The sequence below is a fragment of the Agrilus planipennis genome, unplaced genomic scaffold, assembly GCF_000699045.2.
Source record: "Agrilus planipennis isolate EAB-ADULT unplaced genomic scaffold, Apla_2.0 scaffold257, whole genome shotgun sequence".
Lineage (NCBI taxonomy): Eukaryota > Metazoa > Arthropoda > Insecta > Coleoptera > Buprestidae > Agrilus > Agrilus planipennis.
Window position 1 is genome coordinate 73,197 of NW_020438985.1, and position 23,173 is coordinate 96,369.

Here is a 23,173-nt window from a genome sequence, read left to right on the forward strand (position 1 = left end):
ATAACTTGTTTATAGGGAAATTCTAATAGCCAATATAATATTTTCCCCATGTGAAAATACTAAAAATTAAACAAATACCTACTGTAAAAAATACCCTTTTAATAAAATATTTACATTTTTTATTTCTGTCAGAATTTATTTTTCTCGCAAACAAATTTTGATTTGGATCAAAAATTTGAAAAAAAAAATACAAGTTTTAGTAAAAAATTTATCAAGAAAGATATGTACTCGTGAAGTTGTTAAGAAAACTGTTCATAAAAAAAGCCAGCAAGAATAGTACGGAAAAATACATAAAAAATATTCAACGAAGCGGTCAACAAAAAAAGATTATTTAACAAATCACATCCGTTATTATTCCTATTAAAATTCAAAATTGAAGAACTACCCATTTCTGAGTAACAGTAACATTAAGAATAATGTGTAAGGGATTTTAATGAAATTAAACTTAACTGAATTACTTTATTAACACTCAAGACATTTAAAAATAGAAAAACTGTATAGTGTATTGAATAATTTAAATTCTTTGTTTAGAAATGTGTAAATATTTACGGTATTAATTATGTCAAAACATTTAACATTACAATAATAGCTGTCCACTATTACTAATTTCAATTCAATCAATTCGGGTCACTTATTAAATTAACTTGTTTTTCCTAGTTAATAATTCACAACTGCGGCAGTCAACAGATAAAAATATGAAAAAACACAGAATAAAACAAAAGCTACGATTTTATTATTAATTAAAAAAAAAGCACTAACAACAACGAAATATGTTTTGTTTTAATACAAAGTACTAACAATTTGAGTATCTGAAAATAACATAATTAATTAACACAACATTCGTAACAGTACAAAGTAGAATTATTGATAAAATACATAATTTTATGGTAAATATATGACAACGATCTATTTTTTGAACGTAATTTACAAGGTATTTAATAATATACGGTGTACAAAATATATTATATGTATGGCAACATCATATAAATGGTATTACAACTTTTAAATTCAACGATGACAACAGTTAAAAGTTTCCTATAATATTTACTAACTACGGATGGGATAAAAGTGTGTATGTTAGACTTACAAAACTAGACGATGTCGATGGAATGTTACCGTGCTAAAATAGAGAGCTTACAAATTTAGACAGCGAAACTTATCACAGTTAAAAGCATGCACTGTTTGCAACCTATCACTGCTGCTTATTCTTCCAGTACATTTTTTCAGATACAACATGTCACAAATAATTTGAATATTTGTTAAAAAGAAATGTAGTCAAATTTTATAATCAAGTAAATCGTGACGGTGTACGCATAATAAATAAAAAAAATGAAAAAACGTGTGTATATTTATATATGCGGCGTAGAAGTTGTACATCTATTTATTTAAACAATGCCTTTTATTACAGCTGGCAATTGCCGTTGACAGTTGCGCATTCTGAGACTTCCGTTGCACGTTGCGCGCGCAACTTCCGTGATACCTTACAATTTCACTCTCAACGTACAAAAAGAAGTACAACTTCGTGTATTTTAAAATTTCTAAGCTACCACTTTTATATTATCACAATCGATTAAAACACTAAACTCCTACTGTACACACTGTATATTTGGTGTATTAATTGTTAATTTAATTACGAATCGGAGTCAGATTTAAGGAATCAAAAAACAACAATGGCAGCATCAATTTGTCTGGCCCTGAAAACCTTTGTACTTTCGATGTTTATTTTTATGTATAACAAAAATATTGTAGTATGTGATGCGGATATTATATGTATTTTACGTAATTTTGTAAGGAACACGCTGGATAATAATAAAACATGAATTGTACGTTACGTACACATACTAGGAAAAACTTGCTCTTGTAACCTTAGAACCTGATGGTATCACATCAACTAATCGGGGTTATCCAATCAGTGCTGTGTAATACTTATACACACATATTATAATGTACGATAACTGTGTATTCAAAAATGCAGGCACACTTATACCATACAACAATTTACATTTACATATATGATTATATAGGTCCTTTTAGTGAAATTATTTAGTTATCCTTAAATTTTGAATACCATCAATATTATTTAGACAAGTGAATGTTTTAGTTAAACAGCTAACGACAAGCATACACACAACAACAAGATCATTTTATTTACTAACTTTTTATTATTAACGGAATTATTTGCTTTTGAAAATGAACGTTATTTTTTTATGTCGACTTAAGTCAGACAGGTAGGTAACTAATATTGACACGTAACACAGTCTTTAATAATTCTCAAGTTTTATAAAAACGATAATAAACTCACTACAACTACGTCTAGAATTTGAAAATTAAAATCACGATACCTAGTTAAGCGTCTATCTATTTTTGCTGTCTTCAAGTTCTAGACGTGTTTTCATTCTAAACAACAATAGGCATGGATAAGCCTAAAATACCTACGTTACACTGAGAGGTAAAACGGTCTCTAAAATTCAACAACATTCTACTTTCATGGGCTCTTTTAAGATTTCGAAACAACCTCGTAACAGCCTCTATCAACAAACTAAAAATTATCCTTGTTGTTATAATAGTTTTTGGAGGTTTTACAACGAAATTTTTCATTCAAGTTTTACACAGGAGTAACAAATTTTGCAGTTAAATTGTATATAATGTTACTGGTAAAAAATATATGTTACGTAAAACCAAAATTTACAGCACATTACAGTTTTTTCAATGAGAATGCATTAAACCGTATAGTAAAAATTATCACTGGGTACACATATGCATATATATAAATTTATTTTTATTCGCAATACCGAAATAATTCTGTTGGCTCTGATTAGATTACGAACAATAATCGAGAGAGATTAAGATTTTTATCTGTTGACTCGCTTTGTCAACGTGCACAAAACTTGTAAAACTGGAAAAGTACTACGGATCTGAAGTATACAACGCTTGTTTGTTTTTTTATTTAATTAATTGAGAAGTACGCAAAGGGTTTAGTTTTCGTATTTACTTATTAAAAAATTAACTTCGCATAGAAAAAGAACCTGCCCGTGTAAAACTTGATACGGGTCCAAATGTATGTAAATACCCTACGTCCTATTCGACTGTAGAATTCCCGGTTAGTGCCAACTTTGCGTTAAAGTTTATCGTCAGATACCCAATAGATCACAGAACAGCTTAAAGTCTATTATTAAATCGTACCACTAAATAAGTAAGTGTACGTAAAACGAACGAACTTAACCAAGTTTCTTCGCACTTTCGAACCATCGTCACGTCACTTAACGTTCTATCTCACGGGGACTATTCGTCCGTACATTTTCAGCCTACCCAAATTCAAGCCCCGTCAGAAATAAATAACGAAACGGGGCAAAAAAAAAATTAAGTTTTTATTCGTCACTTTTAATGTTTTTTACGAGTCGGTGCCAGACAAATGTAACCCGCCCTAATATCGAATCCGCTTACCAGGAGGTTCATGAGAACACTATCGCTCGGCTGACTAATACAAGCGGCCTTCTGACCCGAATCCAATAACCAATTGGATTTGCCTTTTGACTTGCCCCTTTGGGTGTTATTCAGCATGAGCTGCTGTAAAAGTTCCGGGGACATTTTTTCCTTCGACTCGCTCTTTATTCTTTTATTACTGATGGCTCCGAAACTTGAAGAGTTAGTACGTTTATTACCGAACGAGTCGTTAGAATTGCGTTCCTTTTTCTCTGACGATTTGGAAGAAGTCCAGTTGCATTCTGCAAACAGAAATTTTAAAAATGACGCGTTTTTGCACTTTAAGACGGTTCGCCTTACTCTTATCTTCCGGAAAACTTTCGTAATCGATTTGCATGCTGTTGCCCCCGCCTTTATCGATCGATTTTGGCCCGTGCTTATTTGTGCTGGAACACAGAAGTTGTGCCAGGCTGGAGTTTACGTCGGGGGCAGCCTTTTCCATTTCTTTGGTGCATTTTTTCTCTGCACTGCTATTCCAGACCAGATCATCTGGAATGAGCAGAGGCAGATCGTCTCCCATATCCATAGGGATATAAGGGGCTTTCATGAGCAAGTCAGGATCATCGTCCTCAAGCTGGAGAGACATGAACGATGACATACGATCTTCCTCGCTCAAAGGTTCTCCAGCAGGACTACTTAACGATGACATGCTCGAATCCGAACTCTACAACAAAAAAGCACACACAAACAGTAACAATTGATCTGGAAAGTTAAAAAAAAAAAAAAGTTGACACACCTTGGAAGCCGTGTTTGGTGACAATAACTGCGGGGATGGATCGCACGAATCCCGATAAGATATGAAGGGATCAGACGGTTCATCGTTTAAAAGGGGTGCAAAATTGTCTTTTAAGAAAAATTCGTCTAGGACGTCCGTCAAATACGGATGTTCTTCCAATGAAATGCACACATCGCCCGCCACGGGGGCCAAATGCGTCAAATCGTCTGGTTCATCCTTTAATACTAAAACAAAAAATTTACGCTTCAAGTAGAATTTTCAAAAAATGTTTCGAAATTTAAATGGAAAGAGTTGAAAAGCACGTTAACGACGATAAGAAAAATCTTTATACAATACCATGTTGCAGTTCATTTGACACATAAATTTTTATTGCCTAAGTAAGTACTTCATAAAGTTGCAATGCAATAAATTTATTTCAATATAGCCTATCGTGTAAAAATGTACTATGACTAATAAATTGTAAATAACATTTTATGGATATACTTTTCTTAAAAATTGTGTTAACGAGTATTATGAATAACGTTTTCTTAAAAATTGCTGTCACATACGATATATGGCATATAACGTTCTCAAAACTTTCGCTATTCATTTCAGTTTTTGATTGAATTAGGTGAGCACATACTTGTAACTACACGGCGAGTACGTACATACACTTTTAAAAAGCATTACGCGTAACGTGTTGCAAAAACTGGTTTCGCATTTTGGCAATGTTTTCTACTACTCATTACAACCGGTGAACCGGTACGTACGGACCCAAAAAGCAGCAAACAGACTATACATACCTTTCCCATGCAAGCCGATACCGGTTAAATGCAATTACGAAATGTACAAAATTATTTTCTGTTCGAGATATAGGGGAAAAACATTAAAAGAAATAAAATTTTAAAACATTAATTTATGTAAATTGACCTGTGTATGTTATTTCTTTTTGACGTTGTGCCAATTATTTAGAACCTAATGAATATTAACGAACACTGACATAACCGTTCACTTTTGATTAAAAATTTCTTTATAGCGATTAAAAAAAATACTGATACAATGTTTGGTTAGCCGTTACGCTTCAACAAAAATAATTCACGTGCTTGTAATAAAGAGGCTGCATCAAGAGCAAGGCCGTTTTAATTTGAATGATAAAGTGATAGGATAACGTAACAAAAAGCGTGTGCTTTCCTTAAGTAGGTACCTAGGTACAACTTTACCTTCAATGTATAGTTTATTGTACATTTTTATTAAATTTTAAATACGTGCATTTTTAATTTAATAAGCAACTAGAGTAAGTACCTACTTGGGTATACAAAACAAAATAATAAAATTGAACCTCATACGAACACAAAAATTGTCAACGGTTGTCAAAAAATTTTTACGAGTACGTTTTATTTTCGCAATTGTCTATATGAGCCAAAAAAATTGTAAGCAACTGTTATGTAATTTAATAGATAATTATACGCCAAGGTCTTCCATCATGTAAATAAACGTCACATGGTGTAGCTTATTTTCGTAGATTTTCATCAATTAAAAGTATCAAACCACAATGTACAGGTACTTTTTTCGATAGAAATACTCCTACAAGAGACATGTTTACATTTTGAAGTAAGAAATTACAAAATTAATCGCTATAAAATTTAAAGTATGCGATAAAAAAAAGTGTTATACAGAAGTGATAACGATTGTTGTACGTCACTCTGCAAATAATTGAAACTTAAATTAATGTAGGAGTACTTAATAAAATCAGTAAAAATACGATGAAATGTAATTTCTAAATGTTTACCGAATTTTTAGACGGCAACATCGTAAATGTATAACAGATTCAGCGGTCGCAACAAAATTTGAATGGTACCTACTACATACAGGTACCTACTTACATGTCAATCCTGGTTCTTCCTCTGAGAAAGTCAAAAAGCCCTTGCTCATGTCTTCGGTACGAGGTGCGAAGATTTTGAACGTTGCAGTTTGCGGGCGTACAAGAGGAGGATGATGTTGAGGCGATTGTGATTGATTGACCGGTTCACCGAACAATTTCGCGGTGACCGTCTGAGGTCTGTGCACCTTGGGGGTTGCCTTTATAGGTGGCTGAGGCGGAAGAATGAGTTCCGGCAAGGGCTCTTCTTTGAAAACTTTCGGACACAATTCGTTCTTCTTTGGAGGAGACGGAGGCGATTTTACCGACGACGACGACAACAACTGTGTCGACGAGTAGATTTCGTCTTCGCATTCGATACCACTGCAACAACAACAAAAGACGTTCGCTAGGTGCCAAAAGGGATGACGAGGGTACGTATGAACAGCCCCTTTGTCACGTCACGAACGATATTTTCGCGACAGTTACGACGCGACGCTTCTTGTTGTTATTGTGTAACAATTTTCGAAGTTATTACGTAACTTTCTTTGGAAAAGCGATACGTTAAGCGAAGTAACACTTAATTGAAACTCATTTATGTGCATACGTAACAATTGATAGACACTCTACGACTTTTATTTTCTCGTCTAAAGAAACGATTAGTGAAATGTAGTTTTACGCTCCTTAACAATGCGATTTCACCGGCAAAACTGTTCGACGAGAGTCGGCGCGACGCTGAAGTTTGTTCTACAGTCGGTTTAGTTCCCTGATGGTCCCCACCACACGCAAGATTCAATACGTAACAAACTACCGCCGTAGAGAGCACACCTCCAGCAAGTATAACATGTGATTATTATTACGATGATTACGATTTTCCATCGGTGATAAACCCGACTAAAACAATCGCATGTGTGTCGCGTGACCAACATCAGTAGGTATTCTGATGCAGCGGCGTCAGCGCCGCGACGGCGACGAACCTGCGGACGCTGCGCGGTGTGCCCATGGGTTCGTGGGTGCGTAACATTTTAGAAAAACTACGGCCGTTGTGGAAAAAATAGATTGTTTTACGAGAATCGCGTGCATGTCGATTTTTTAGCGGCCTTGAACGTCAATCGGTGTTGGTAAAACGGTTCGATTTAGTGGGTCGATCACGTGCCTTTTTTTAGTACCAAAAAGTCGAAATTTTCCATTTTCACTTAATACGATTAGAATTGTTAGAAGCCGTGCGTAACCATGGCATATATAAGTCTACTTTCGTAATTACAGAAAATGTTTTATTTATAATTATATCACTATCTCTCTAACGATAAGTATATCTACTAATTTCGAAATAAGTGACAAACTTCCCTAACTGGAAGCTTCTAAATACACTCAGTTAGTTATGTTGGAGTTGGAGAAAATTCGGGTTAATAAAATAAAAAAGAGATCTCTTCTACATATTGTATTATTAGTTTTGTTAAGCGGTTAAGTCCACTACTTAATAAGCCTTTAGAATCTCAAATCAGTTCTTTTTTTTTTTTTCATAATTCTCACAACTATCGACACTATTTTCTTTAAAAGTCGGTGACAAGCTCGCAAATATGAAAGAAAATTTCAATATTTAAGACAATCATTGTGCTTAGAATTATAAAGAAAACGTATCAGATTAAAAGAAAAGAGTAAGATTTAACAGGCAATACCAAGACAAAGACCAAGACTGTATCAGCAAAACCAAGAACAAGACTAGAAATTTGGGACGGTCTTGGTTTTAATTTTGCTTTGCTCTTCATTATTCATAATGTAATGCTGAGTGATATGCCACTGAAAATTTATAGTGGTACCTAATAGTTTCACTTAAGGATGTTTGGGAGATACAATGGGAGACAAGAGTACATAAAATTAGAAATTCGTGATTAATTAGGTTTTGCAGCATATCATGAAGTAAATAAATACTATCTATACTAAAAAAAAAGTATACGTTTTGAGAGAAAATTTGGAATTTGACCAAAAACTTTGAATAAAATAAGAAATAACGAATAATAATAAGGAAAATTTTTAACTGACTATGGCAGTGATTATGTCTTGATTTCAACTTCGAAAATATTTAGTTTCAACCTCTATTAATAATGAGCGTAAAACTTTTTAATAAGTTCAGTTAATAATTAAAACTTTAAAATTGCATTTATTTCAGATAATTATAAATATTATCAAGTAAAAACGAGATTTTCGGATAATTTTTCATTTTCTCCTCGATAACCATTTAGTGAATTTGAATAACCTTACGCTAAAGTGATTAACCAGAGTTCAAATTACTTATTATAAAAATTTAAATTTCTGGTAGCTTGTTTTCTGTTAATAAAAATAAATTTAATCTGTTCGGTTAACGAATCTCCATAAAATGACTTGTAAAATTACAATTTTTTAAAATTTCAATAACTTTTTAACGGTTGTGAATCGATTTGTAATTTTTACATGAGTTTTAGAATTGAATGAGGAACGTTATTCCAAATTTTTATTTGTCTCGTAGCATTTTGACATACCTCCCAAGCATCCTTAAAAACTTGACCTATTGCTTATCGCTGCAGCTGATTTTTCCGAAGAGCAATAATAATAATAATACGGTGTATGTCAAAGGGACAACACAATCCCCGAGTTTGTTTATCAAAGTATCAAAATATTTTGAAAATTCATGGTATGTTCAATAGGCAATGTATTATTTTAGTATTATTCAGAGAAGTTAGTACAAAAAATTATAGTTTTATTTTCTCGTTGTTTAATCGACCTTAAGATTGTCGTTCAAGCGCAAAGGTATCAAAATGCAAGATTTTTATTAACAACTACAACGGTGCAAGGCTGCGGTTATGAGCGTCCTTAGATTTCTAAAATTACATAACCGTGTTTTTATGTAGTTCCTTCATAATTACAAGTATCAAAACTTCACATTGTTTAACATTTTTTTATGACAGGGAAGTAAATATTGTCTCATCGTCGAATCACAACAAACTATTTTTAGTTTATTAATTACATACTGTCATTACTTATACTCGGACGTCATCCCACACTTTTATTGACAAAGTACTCCTTTAAATTATTTTGAATAAAATTCCTTGTTTTTGTGTCTAATCTGCATATAACCAATTCATTCAACGCATGTATTCCCGATTTTTTGAAAATATTTTGAGTCAGTGGTGTTATAGGCGGATGATGAGGATAACGTGGGTAGAAAAGGTTAGAAATGAAGAGGTATTAGAAAGAATAGGAGAACAGAGGACTCTATGGAAGTCAATAAGAAATAGGCGAGAAAGGTTGGTAGGACACCTTCTCAGGCATGAAGGTCTAGTCAGAGACATGTTAGAGGCAGAAACAGGAGTTAGGAGGGGTAGAGGTAGACCTAGATTAGATTACTCTTCACAAATAGTTAAGGATGTGGGCTGTTCTAGTTTTAGGGAAATGCGAAGATTAGGTCAGGTTAGGAAAGAGTGGAGGTACGTGACCAACCAGTCTTAGGACTGATGACCTTATGATGATGATGGGCGATCAATTATTACTAACACTTAATTAAAATAACCAATGGAATTAAAACGTGTATTGATTGTATCAAAAAAATTCATCATTGGGTTTTACTGACTTCAGATAACTTTTAACTAGAGAATTTTTCTAGGCATAGACACATAAACTGGAACAAACAACCGAAAAAACATACACATTTTTTTTCAATTTTTAAGGTACAGGCTTTGAAAAATTACGTTTTCAATTAGTAAAATAAAGCAAAAATTGCCTTTTTCTAAATCCCTCCTGTACAATAGATTTTTTTAGAACCTAAAATGCATTACAAAAAAAATGACATGGATTAAAAATTCACTCATTATTTTTACTTTTTACGTACTACAGGATTATAAAAGTTTTCTATGACGCCTATTACATGCATGCTGCTTGAATTCACATAAAATATATTAGCCTTCTTCTTACTAATATTTTATCACATGTTCACTGCCTACGTGCCAAATTGTGAATAGGCAAGTTCGGTTTCTTTTTGTGTCCATTAAATTGTTAGTCATTATTTATATTCGCTAGTCTTTAAACAGCAATTTGCCAATTTTACGGACAGACTAATGAGCAACAGTTCGAATAGCAGCATAGAAAACCTTTGTTGAAATCCTGCAATCTTAAAGAGACTAACCATTAATCATTTTTAGCGCAATAACACGTAATTCTTTATACTTTACACTTTGCAAATAAATCTTTGCAAATTTTAACAGGTCTACCACCTTTCGGTAATTAAGTACAAAACGTAGGTACAATATAAATTAGTAAACGTAAGTAATAACAACGAATAAATATATTGTATGTCATATTTAATTTTTGTAGTTCATATCAGGATAAAAACGTTCCAAACCGCATGTAGTACAAGTGCCTAGAAATCACATGAATAAATAAATTATTTTTTATTGAGGTCACAAAAAGTCCGGCCGTAGCCATTTTTGATATTCAACAATTCAGCCGGTAATTCTTGTAATCATTAAGGTAAAGAATATAAAATAGTGAAAGGTAGTTTTATCATAGTGCCAACCGCCTATCATCTTTACTTGCAAATATCAGTAAGCACGTATTTTGTTATCTAATCTAAGAAAAATGAAGTGCATTCATATGTTTAATGGTTACAATAGGATATATCGGGTTACCGATAAAGCGTGAAATAAAAAAAAATAAGAAATTTAACACCATTAAAATCATTATTTAAATGTTTTTTACAATTAATTGAAACGAATAAAACGTAGCGTAGAAAGTTTTTGAAATTTACTCTTTTGAGTTAAGACTACTTATATGTATAATCCTATTCGCCGGAAACTCGTAATTATAAAGTTTTTGTCGCAGGATTGCCGAAACTTTTTTGGAAAAACAAATCAGACAACAAATTACTTCTAATACAATACATTAATGGGACGTTTTATATAAAAACAGGAGCAAATGTTTTAAAAATTATATAGGAAATGCATTTACAAGTGATTTGTAAAGTTCCAACGCTTAATGCTAATAATAAATCATATTTATCGAATAATTGTAAATTTAATCTTAGGCCTACAATTACTTTATTTATGGTGAATTTGATATTCATCAACTTTCAATACAGCTGCACAATAAATAAGAATAGGTAATGATAAAATTATTATTTAAATGAATATGCATACGTGTGGGAGACACGTAGTCTGTCTGGTTCGACGAGACTTGTTACCGTTATTTCTATGTAACATCGACGTCGCCCAAAGCTGACGATGCGACGAGAGGATTAAGTAGAAGCAGCAGCTAAGGATTGTTGCACGTATCAAAGTTAAATTGAAAACCCATCAAAGCGAAATAAGAATTTAGAGAATCATGAAAACGCTTCTTCTTTATTTACTACAGCTCAAGAAACAACTAACTTATGGTAGGATTTTCATGTTGAGTAAAGGATTATTTTGAAGAAATCGGTCACGGCGTTAAAATCATACAGCAAAATGGTAGGTATCATTTGCTAATTCTTCATTATTTCAAGAATGATAAGTTTCCGAAGGATAATCCTGAACGTTTGTTATTGATTTAATAATGTACAAAAAGCTCTGGTTTACGGCAGAATCCTTCAGCAAAAAACGCATACGCTAATTAATGAGGTGTGTTTGTAATGGAATTCGATGCAGCTGTCTCATCTCATGATATAATTTTATGGAATTATTTGACTATTAAAGCAACTCATTAAAAAATGGAACCGCATTTTAGTTCAACTTTCAATATCCAAAAGATATGCGCCAAAAGAGATTAGTTCAGATTTCGCTTTGGAATTATATGCTACGTATCAGAAGGATGGATTCAACAAGTTAAGAATAAAATATATCTAGAATGTTAAAAGCTTGTTTACTCTTTGTCTCTTCAGTACCACAGCGGTCATTGAACATGAAGTCGACACTACAGTTTGTCAGTTTGTGAAGCAAGACATGTACGCCAGCACTTGTAATAACTACAANATATTTTTTAAACATCGCGACGAAAACCTGCTAACCTTCTAAAAAATTGCCTAAAAACTGACGGTCGTTCCTGCATTGATTGAAACATGCATTAAATTTTAAGTGCTGTCCAATATTTTAATAGTGTATTCTAGGATAGTAGACGGTATATAAAACGAGACTTATTTTTGGAAAATGAGATGCATACATAACACCACACGCTATAAATTTGCGAAGTATCAGCTGACTTGCGTGAGTAAATAACCACACAACGAATACAAGTACATTACGAGCACATGCGGTAAATAAAATAAGTTCAAGTGCAAAAGAAGAATTTATCATGACATAGAATCTCTGCGTTACGAACAAATAGTTTTATGTTAAGAGAAAAAACGAAATCATTATGTGCCTATTAACTCCTACGTAAAGTCCAATTCACCTACTAAAAACGTTGCGAAAATTGGAAAAAAAATGTAGAACAGTTAATTACGAACCTTAAACTCAGCGACCAAAGTTCAAAACATTTGATAAATTGGTATGTATTCTATCCAGCGATTATACAAATTAATGCAGATATCAGATTCTTGACGCAAATGTAAACTACAGTTTCATACACAAACGGTTGTACTGGCTGATATTAATTACTACGTTGGACACACGCCTTTTTTATTATTACGAATTAATAAATAATAAAAAATTTTAGTATATCAACAACACAAGTTCTTGAACAGTAAATTTAATGAAACTACCACATGTGGATTGCGATTTCGATCTGTTTAAGTCTCATCAGCACGCCATAGACTGTTTCGATTTGGTCGGTGAATTACTGAACGAATCAGATAGAAATCGAAACGCCTTTAAAATAGTATAGTATTAGGGCCCATGCGAGATTGTTGTTATTGTTTGCAATTATTACCTGGTTTAATTATCATCAATCTACCTGACGGTTGGTCCGTCGCGTCGTCAGGTTTATTAGACGACCGTGTCAGCTGGTTCGATAGCCGGCGAAATTTTAACAACAATCAAGCCACAATATCAACCTTGCATACGTGCAGACCCAAACGTAACACAAAAAGAGCGATTTTAACGAAACAACAAATTGTATTCAGTTGGTAAACTACGATCATCCGTGACAATAGTATTTCTAGTTTAACAAAAGATGCTATTTTTGTGTTGTGTTGTGTTGTGGGGCTTTTAGTGACAATTTAAATGCAACATGCACTCTGTTTATGCAGTTTCTGTTGGCAATTCCGTTGACGAATCTTTGCCACGTGGAAAATCCGCCGAAAAACGTGATCGAGTATTTTGTGAACAAATTTTATTTATCACGTAAGTTTTTTATTTAATTTTATGGAAAACGATCGTTCGAATTGCAATCAAGAAAGAAAAGGATAGTAGAAAGTGTAGCTAAAAATAGCAAATTGAAACAGAAAAAGGAAAATATCTGGAAGTCTTTAAGAGACAGCTTGGCCTGTAAGCATTTTATAACAAGGTCAATAGAAACGTATTTCACATACAGGAAGGAAAAGTATTAAGACTAAAAAGAAGAAAATTCCGTATTTCATTTTTATTAGATATACATATGTTAAAATATTTCTATCTTTCTGATATGGTATTTTTATTAAATTGTTAGTAAATCTTAAGTAGACCTTGAATAGATAGATATTCGTAGGAGCCCTGGAACGTTAATAATAAAGGGATCTGTACTTTACGTAAAATCCTTTTCAATATTCAAACTATTTAAAGATAACATCATTGGAAAAAAATGAACAAAGGAATTTGTTCATTAAGTAATAACAGGGTTCAGATTTTTAAGGATTATAACTATCCACATCAACAAAGTCTAAGGATGGTGGCGTAAAGTCAAGTCCACTTTTTATTAACCGAATACTTCAGAGATGATGTGACGTATGAAGTGACATGCATCTAATTACATCAAAAAAGGGCCTTCTAAAAAGACCACTCCTTAAGCTATAAAAAGGATAATAAAGAAACCATATAAAAGAAACACCGTAGTGTACAGTGAATTAAAAATCTTGCTCACGCTATCATCTCAAGAATATTATACGGTTTATACTACATGTACAGGTACTGTTGAATAGCCATTAAAAGAAAAACAATTTTTAATTAATTACCTGACAAACATGTTAGTCAAAAATTTATTTGGATTAAGTTCAGATGCATCTAAATTATAGAGAATTCAACTAATTCAGGTCAAAATTTTCATAATTTTTGTTTCGAAGACGCATCGGCGTGTATTACTGTTGTTAAGCCCTCTCTTAATAAGCTTTATAATCTCAGATAGTGATGTCAGACAACCAGAGATGATTTATTTCAAATAGTTGCATCTAAAATGAAAATACAAAATAAAAAATACTTATTTTTATCTTGCATTTAAAAAGGGGACAATGAGACATTCTATGCCTTCCAATTCTTTAACTGAATAGAGCCCAAAACCAAAAACTTCCTTGGAAATAGTCCAAAATAGGAGATAGTCTAAAATATTGCATCGATATTGTTTTCCGGGTTCAATGTCATGGTCCATGGAATTTTGAAGTACCAAATTGATATCAGTACAAAATCGAATTTATATACGCCAGCTGTATAAAACTGAAAACTACACGATATTTTGATGTGCTAATAAATGCCTATAATCCAACGTTCTTAGAAAATGATTCGAAAAGCATCACTTATTAGATAAACCCAATGCTAAAGAAACTATAGACTCTTTCTTTCTCTTATTATAATGTGTAATATATCGGAAGCAAAAGAAGTTGTAGATATATAGGTACCTACTACAAAAAAGTATTTATTTTGCATTTAGCATTTAAATACAGAAGGGAAATCTATCTGGTATTTTACATTTCAAATAACAAATCAAAAAAGGATTTGCATTTTGTATTTAAATACTTTTAAAAACCTATTTTGCACATCTCTGCAGACAACACATAAGTAATTCGTTCATGTTGTCTTTCCCTACCGTAATTAACTTTTTTTTCGTGATAACATGGAGCACAAAAAAACTCAAGAAATTGATTATCGCTGCAACTGACTTTTATTTCGAATTAATATTCGAATAAAGTTCGACTATTCTTAAATTTCATTGCCAATTTTTTTTATAGAAAGTGAAATTCGACGCTCTATTTAACTTGAAGAGCGACAACCTCCTGAGAATTTTTAGAACTCAGTCGTTTATTTGTAGCTGCTCTGCTTCATAAATTATTGAAATCAACATTTACATACCATCCTGCTATTGCTGATCACGTCTCATACGTCTTTATTTGAACAGCTGTACAATAAAAAATACGTAACGACCTTTTTCTGATGCTCAATGCAATGTGCAATATAAATTAATTTAAGTATATCAACAACACAAGTTCTTGAACAGTAAATTTAATGAAACTACCACATGTGGATTGCGATTTAGATCTGTTTAAGTCTCATCAGCACGCCGTAGACTGTTTCTATTTGGTCAGTGAATTATTGAACGAAGAGATCGAAATCGAAACGCCTTTAAAATAGTATAGTATTAGTGCCCATGTCTTCCTCTAAGAATTAAATTTTAAACTTTATTTTAGTTATACATAATAAATTGAATTAAAGACCTGAATGTAGAAAACTTTCCATTTTTTTGAGGTAAATAGTCCTGGATTTGTTAGGAAAATAAAGTCCAATATTTCACTCCACGGTTGACCTTTATTTTGCTAATAAATTCAGGAATATTTACCTATCCCAAAAGAATTCAGAGCTTTCTACATTCAAATTACTTAAGGCCGTAAGATCATACATAACTGATGCAGTTAAACAAGTAATTAATTAACTATTATTATACGTATATCACCTAATACTGAGGATTCCAACCAAAGTATTTAGCGAAACGTCGGATAAGCGACTCTAAAGGAGAAACAACCCTGGACCACGTCATCAAGTCAGAATATCAATCATTATTCAAAATTCCGCTTGATCACAAATTACCGACAACCTAATTTTTTTTACGAAAAATAAACGATAATTTAGTTTAGGTTAACTTTATCTGTATGACCCCTTCGAAAAATTAAAAATAAAAATAAAATTACTTTCACTGTAATCACGAACTTTATCTCAGAAATTATTGCTATTGGAATGCAATTTAATTAGAAAAACAAATAGTTTATAAACAATCGCATTTATTTACTCCATTAAAAATTACTTTTGCAAATATACGTCGGTCACTAACCCTCTCTTTGAATCCATTTGAAACTTGATATTGATTTGTCTAAAAATAGTCTAAGCTGAAAATCGCAATTATAAAGGAAATGAGCGACTACAGTATTCTACTTGTGCCGTTCATCATCTCACTGTAATTACCCATTATAACCGATCTTATTAATTAACAAACTCATCAATTACATGTTTGTTTCTGTTTTCATACAAGCGTGAGTATACAATACGTTTGTGTATTATTACCAACAATGAGATTTGATATTTAATTTCTATAAGACCTGATAATTTTAAAGAGCATCAATACAGCGCTTTATTGAATAAGAATAAATTCTCATCTGTAGTACTGTATCCTAATATGGCAAAATGTGGTTATCAGTTTCAATTGAAAAACATTAATAAAATTTATTGTATTGTATGTCAAAAAAAATTAATCTCTACTACTGTGAACAAGTTATACATATGTATGATAAACATATATGTATTATTACATAATTTTGTTTTAGGTCATTTCTTATCAAAAATATAAATACAAATTAAATGAAACAATTGATAACTTATAATCAAAATAATTTGTTTTACACTACCCAAAATTCCACAAACACGTTTGTAAAATTTAATTCGTTAAAAAAATGTATAATGGGAAAACTATGTAAGCTGTTAGTTGTCTAATCATAATTTTATAAAAAAGTTCAAATATTAACGATCAGTAATTTGGTTTAAGTGCAAGGCCACTCAATTCAGAAACTTCTTTTAAACACTTTTATCTGTTTTAGAATGTTTTGAAAGTTTTCAAAGAGATCAAACAAAATTAATTTTTACTCTTTTTAAGAAGCAAATACATACTTCATTCTACCACAATTGTTATCTGTACATGATATCCACGGCAATGCCGTTCGAACTGAACGTGTTATTTAATGATTGATAAGCACAAATCAGGTCTAGTTCACGCACACTGCATTTGTCCGTAGGCTAAGCCGAAAGCGTTATCACACATTTAGGTAATGACAATTGATTAAAAATTTATAGTGGTTTTATATTGCATGATGACGGATAATTTGTCGCTTGTTTACAAACAAAAATACCGTAATAATACTTAAATTTTGAATAAATCGTCAATTTTCTCGGAAATACAAAATTTAATGACACAATAATTTTATTATTAAATGCTAGCTTTCCCGATTATAAAAAAGCAATATTGATGACGTGCTTTTATAAAAGAATATGAATGTATAAACTCTGGTGAAGAAACACTTTATTAGACGAACTCCAATGTTTCACTCTTTGATGGAAACTTTCTGGTCAATAGCCAGTGAACAATACTTATTAACATCTCAATACCTAGTTTTAACCATGTAGGTACCCTAACCAGTTGTTCTCCAAAACTTCAGTTACATTCTTAAGCTTGAGATTGAATATTCTCACTATCCGTTGAGTAATGTAAATGAAAAAATATGGAAAAATATTTGATTTTCCCGCTTTTCTTTATTTTTCCATCTCATTTTTCTTCTTCCAGTTAAAGAGTAATTACTGCTAAATTAGTAAGTGAATATTTTTTAAACATCGCGACGAAAACCTGCTAACCTTCTAAAAAATTGCCTAAAAACTGACGGTCGTTCCTGCATTGATTGAAACATGCATTAAATTTTAAGTGCTGTCCAATATTTTAATAGTGTATTCTAGGATAGTAGACGGTATATAAAACGAGACTTATTTTTGGAAAATGAGATGCATACATAACACCACACGCTATAAATTTGCGAAGTATCAGCTGACTTGCGTGAGTAAATAACCACACAACGAATACAAGTACATTACGAGCACATGCGGTAAATAAAATAAGTTCAAGTGCAAAAGAAGAATTTATCATGACATAGAATCTCTGCGTTACGAACAAATAGTTTTATGTTAAGAGAAAAAACGAAATCATTATGTGCCTATTAACTCCTACGTAAAGTCCAATTCACCTACTAAAAACGTTGCGAAAATTGGAAAAAAAATGTAGAACAGTTAATTACGAACCTTAAACTCAGCGACCAAAGTTCAAAACATTTGATAAATTGGTATGTATTCTATCCAGCGATTATACAAATTAATGCAGATATCAGATTCTTGACGCAAATGTAAACTACAGTTTCATACACAAACGGTTGTACTGGCTGATATTAATTACTACGTTGGACACACGCCTTTTTTATTATTACGAATTAATAAATAATAAAAAGTATTTGTAAAACACAGAATAAAATTAATCTTCTTAATTTACTCATTATTATCTAATAAATTTCATTGGATATTCAAAAATGTTGAATGTTAACCTTTCGTGAAAAAAAACAAACCTACATAAACAAATGAACGTCAGTCATTAATATTGTTCTCCTAATGTTAATTAAGGTAATTAACAACAACTAATTTTATTAGTAATAACTGTTTGCTTTCAGCGCGTGCTATTATACAGATTATAATTTATTAAATCAAATTGAGTAAAACATTATACATCTATGTGATATACAGGTACCTACAAGTAAAGCCGATAGGACACCCATTTACAACAAACTTATTCGATCGTAGGAAAAATCCTCATTTTTGTGTAGATTAAAAGCTTTGAAGTAACCGTCCTTCCTTTACAGTTACCTATCTTATATATATATATATATATACATATTTGGATTTCTCGCGAACTCTCGAGTATTTTCAAATCCCTAGATATACAGAAAACCTATCTTCATAATATAAATTTCTACCATGATATAAAATTTGTCACAAAAAAGTTTCTGGGATGTCAAATGTATTTGGGAAAATAATTTTTCCTTATTAGACAGGAGTGCAGTTAATTATTGTTAAGTTTACCTTTTCGCTGTCCCCAGTAGGCATAATATATACATTCCCACAAAACACTGCAATGATGTTTTCCTTTAGGGAGTAAAAATAACCCACGCGTCCTAAATACGAACTCATTTGCTTACCTTTTTGTACTTGCATCGCAAAATAAACACCACACGATCTGTGCAGAACATCTGTCACACTAATGTAAGTCATAACACATTAAAAACAATCATTTTCCCCGGTTTACTAATGCAGTAATTCAGAAGAAAATGCTGACATGCATATTTATGTTTAATATTAGATAGCCCCCAATGTAGATGGAAGATGGGCATTGCTACAAGTGCAAGCGTTGATATGAACTTGCTTCTGAGAAGAAAATTTTGAAAGAAACATTTAATTTTTGCCAAGAAAATAACTTAATTTCGTATTAGGCAAAATAACAGGAACATGGTTGCAGCGTTTTTCAAACAGTTTCAAGCATGCTTAAACCATCTCATTTTGAATATTAAGCAACAAAACTTATGAAAATTAAAATAAAGCGCTAACGCTTTATTACCAATATTACAATTACAATCAGTTTCTAATTATGGTAAACTTGTGTACAGTACTACGTCATTGTAGATTCTATAAAATTAAGCAGAGCCTAATACTTTCAACTATAAATGTAGAATACAATTTAAATAGATCAAAAACATAAAAAGGATGATATAACAAATGTATTAATTGTTGCTAAACTGAAGATAGAATTTTTGGATCAAATGTTCTAAATAAAGTTCACTGATCCTCATATTATGAAAAAATAGGTCACTGTTCTGCAATCAGCCACTTTCACGAGTAGGTACAACATTTTCGATACCAAATTAGACAAAATTCAAGTAGCCTACATTATCTTTACATACCTATTATTAAACCTCTTCAATTATGATTAAAATACATCCAGCAAAAATTAAAAAAAATAATGTGTGTACTTACATTGCCATATTTATTTTATTGACACATACAAAATAATAATTATGTATTTAAATAACATCAGCGTGCAGTACTAGCCTTACTGATAGGGGTGCAGATTTGCTCCACTGCGAACAATAACGTAAGTTAGCAAAGAGAAAATTATTTATTTCAATGTTATTAAAAGTGCAATGACATTGTTTTGAAGGCTTAACTGGCCTTAATATGAACGCCTCATTTTTGCAATTGATAATCAAGTCTAGTTTAAAATACTATATCATGACTTTGTGGTAGTTATTTGAGATCACGTTGCTAACTCAATTAAAAGCTTAAAATCATTCACTGAAGTGCGATTTTTTTGGGAAAATGGAAAATGGACCTAATAGATGTAGGTCTATGTTATAGATTTCCACTTTAGTCTTTAAATTTCTCCATAGGGAAGACTGTCCCTAGAACACCCTCCTTACACATTTGCGTGATCTCATTTTTAATTGATATTTTCTATTTGTTGTCACATAAAAAAATCACTTATATAGCCGTGTGCTAAACGTAAAATCAGTTAGATAGGTTTTTTTTAAACGTTACCGACAAAGCAGATAATCTAATCATTTATTATTTATGATATGAATACACCCAACCATAAAGTTATTAATATTGTAATAAACTTACGAAATGTTTGAGCAGTTGTTTTTCTAAAGTTTGAAGTTTTTATCCTTCCCAATGTTAAAGACGACTTACAGGCCAAAATATGTTAACAATATCGAACATGTATGTGTACGATGCCTTTACAACAGATAAAACCAAACAATTTTAACTTCGCAAACTTCGAAAAGTTGAGACCTTAAGCTTTCAATATGTTCTTGTTCCTCAAAGTTTTCGTACACAATTTCTTTGAACATAGAACTCGGTTAACAACTGCTGAAACTAGAATATGGGTAAAATCATACACGGTCTAGGTCTTACACATTTTGCAAGACTAAAAAGACTTGCCGTAAATAATACGCGAGACTACGACGAAAACTGAAATGTTCTTGATTTTGATCTTACTTATTTGCCTATACTATACGAGATGTGGCAATTATGTTCTTAGAATTTAGTTATAACTCCCCTTCTAGTAATATTGTGGGGTTAGAATTCATGTTGTTACAGTTACAACCCGTGGAAATTTGAAGTTGGTACAACCCTTCGTTCAAATTTTGTTCATGGTTTCGTTTAAATTTTAGTGGCGTCGCAAAAATGAACGGATCAAATCAAAAACAAGGTGTTGTATTACAATTATTAGTGAAATCGGGTGGAAAATCCTCCGAAATCCTCTGCGAATTGGAAAACGTATTGTCTGAAACTCCTGCGTCAGCAGTGGACAAAAGCGGGGACAGAAAGACCAACGAAAACAAGGATTTTCAAGTCCAAGAGGAAGGAAATGCTGATGATCGTTCTTTTCGATATTCAGGGCATTATTCACCGCGAGTACGTTTCTTCCGGCCAGACAGTGATCGGACATGTTGGCGCCCTGAAACAGTTGAAGCCACGCATTTTCCGCGTAAGGCAGGCATCCTTTATCAGGCAACGCGCCCGCGTATTCTTTGGTGATTGTTGACAAGTATTTGACCAAAAAACTAACCCTACGTTGCTGCAGCTCCTCTATAGCTCGGATTTAGCCTCATGTAACTTCTTATCTTCCCCGAAAGGAAATCCCTCGTCACGAGTACTTACCATGGCGATATGTAGGAGGTGAAAATAGCTGAGACGACACTTTGAACTCCACAAATTTAAAAGTTGTGAAGGGTGTTTCTAGGGATGGACTAGGAGGTAGCAACGGCAAGAGAGTGACTACTGTAAAGGCCGATAATAAAGCATTGGGTAAAAAATGTTTCACTTGTGTTTTATTTGCAAATTCCTGGAATGAAACTTAATTGCTACACCACGTATTTAAAAATAATTTGTTATTTTGATTACTCCCGTTTTTAAGACTGCGTTGACCATCACTCCCTGGAAAACTGGATGGAAATGGTGGTAACTTACTCAGTTCAAAGACTAATTGGACACGCACATCTATTTCTTCTCAATCCGATTAATTTACACATTTTTCGAAAACTAGAGAATCCACATCCTCATTTACAAACAGTAATCTAATCTAGATCTTCTTCAAACCTATACGTTTACGCCTGCTTCTGCTTCCAATATGTCTCTGAGTGGCCCTTCATATCCCAAAAATGTTCAACAATTCGATCTCTCTTTTCGTTGACACGTCCTTTTTACTTTTTTCAATATAAATTTTCTACATTTATTACTTGAAATTTTAAAAATTAAAAATACAACTAGTTAATTATTACCTGTTGCTGTTTTCTACTTCTAGGTTCAACAACTTGTTCAAATTCAATGGTATGCAGTCACTTGAGAGTTCTTATGTTAATTCTAAGAAATTTTTAAGAAATACGTTTTACGCACATGCAAATGCACACACGCACCGGCTTGCGAGTCTGCCAAAATTTCGAAAATAAAAAAAAATGATGTGGCCTTTCAAAAAAGTTTCAACTGACTGCGTGCCAAGAAAATCAAACGGACGTAATTTTTACTATCAGAACTGTTTCCTGCAATTGTATGGTCTTTTCCCACAAAACATTTATGTTCAGTTAACCTTTATTACTTTAGCTCGTGTTTTGGCAATACCATTCGTAATATAACATCAGCTGTGCCCCTCTAACGTACGTTAGCGTATTGAAAAAAGTGAAACCAATAGCTCAGTTCCAAAAACAATTTAATACATTTGCTAGTCTTTTTTTATAATTCTAAGACTGCTAAAATATATTCGATTTAATTTTTAAACAAACAAATTTTTTATTTAACAGTATTTAAAAAATTAAATTAATTATCATTTTCAACCGACATCAAAAAAAAAAAAAAGGACGCTCTTAATCAACTTTATTTTTCTGTGCATATTACACGATTTCTTCGCCAATTAGCTACCGATATTAATGATTATTTTTTTATTGGATGCATTAAACCTTAAGAACGGTTTCGTTCAAATTTAAAGAAAATATTCCACCTCCAAGGGTGTAAAATTAGAGGATGAAATAGTTGAAGAAATTAACGTAATCTCTCGTTACTGTGGTTAGATTTTTTTAATTTTTTAGTTTAAGTTTGTACATAAAGGCTAACTATTCTGAAAGTCTTTTTTATACGTTA

At 32.1% G+C, this 23,173-nt stretch overlaps 1 protein-coding gene and 1 long non-coding RNA gene across 2 annotated transcripts in view; one reads left to right on the top strand and one right to left on the bottom strand.

Annotated features, from left to right (window-relative positions):
- Nucleotides 1-23,173, bottom strand: part of LOC112903888 (hypoxia-inducible factor 1-alpha-like) — a 57,466-nt gene that overhangs the window by 9,635 nt on the left and 24,658 nt on the right. The window contains exons 4-7 of the mRNA XM_025975617.1: nt 6,082-6,440; nt 4,220-4,443; nt 3,784-4,147; nt 3,445-3,725 (exon numbers count right to left, since the gene is read on the bottom strand). Coding sequence (XP_025831402.1) covers nt 3,445-3,725; nt 3,784-4,147; nt 4,220-4,443; nt 6,082-6,440 — 1,228 coding nt within the window. The remainder of the gene's footprint in view (nt 1-3,444; nt 3,726-3,783; nt 4,148-4,219; nt 4,444-6,081; nt 6,441-23,173) is intronic.
- The window catches only part of LOC112904748, a 28,150-nt gene continuing 17,882 nt past the window's right edge, over nt 12,906-23,173 (top strand). The window contains exon 1 of the long non-coding RNA XR_003231324.1: nt 12,906-13,342. This is a non-coding gene — a long non-coding RNA (uncharacterized LOC112904748). The remainder of the gene's footprint in view (nt 13,343-23,173) is intronic.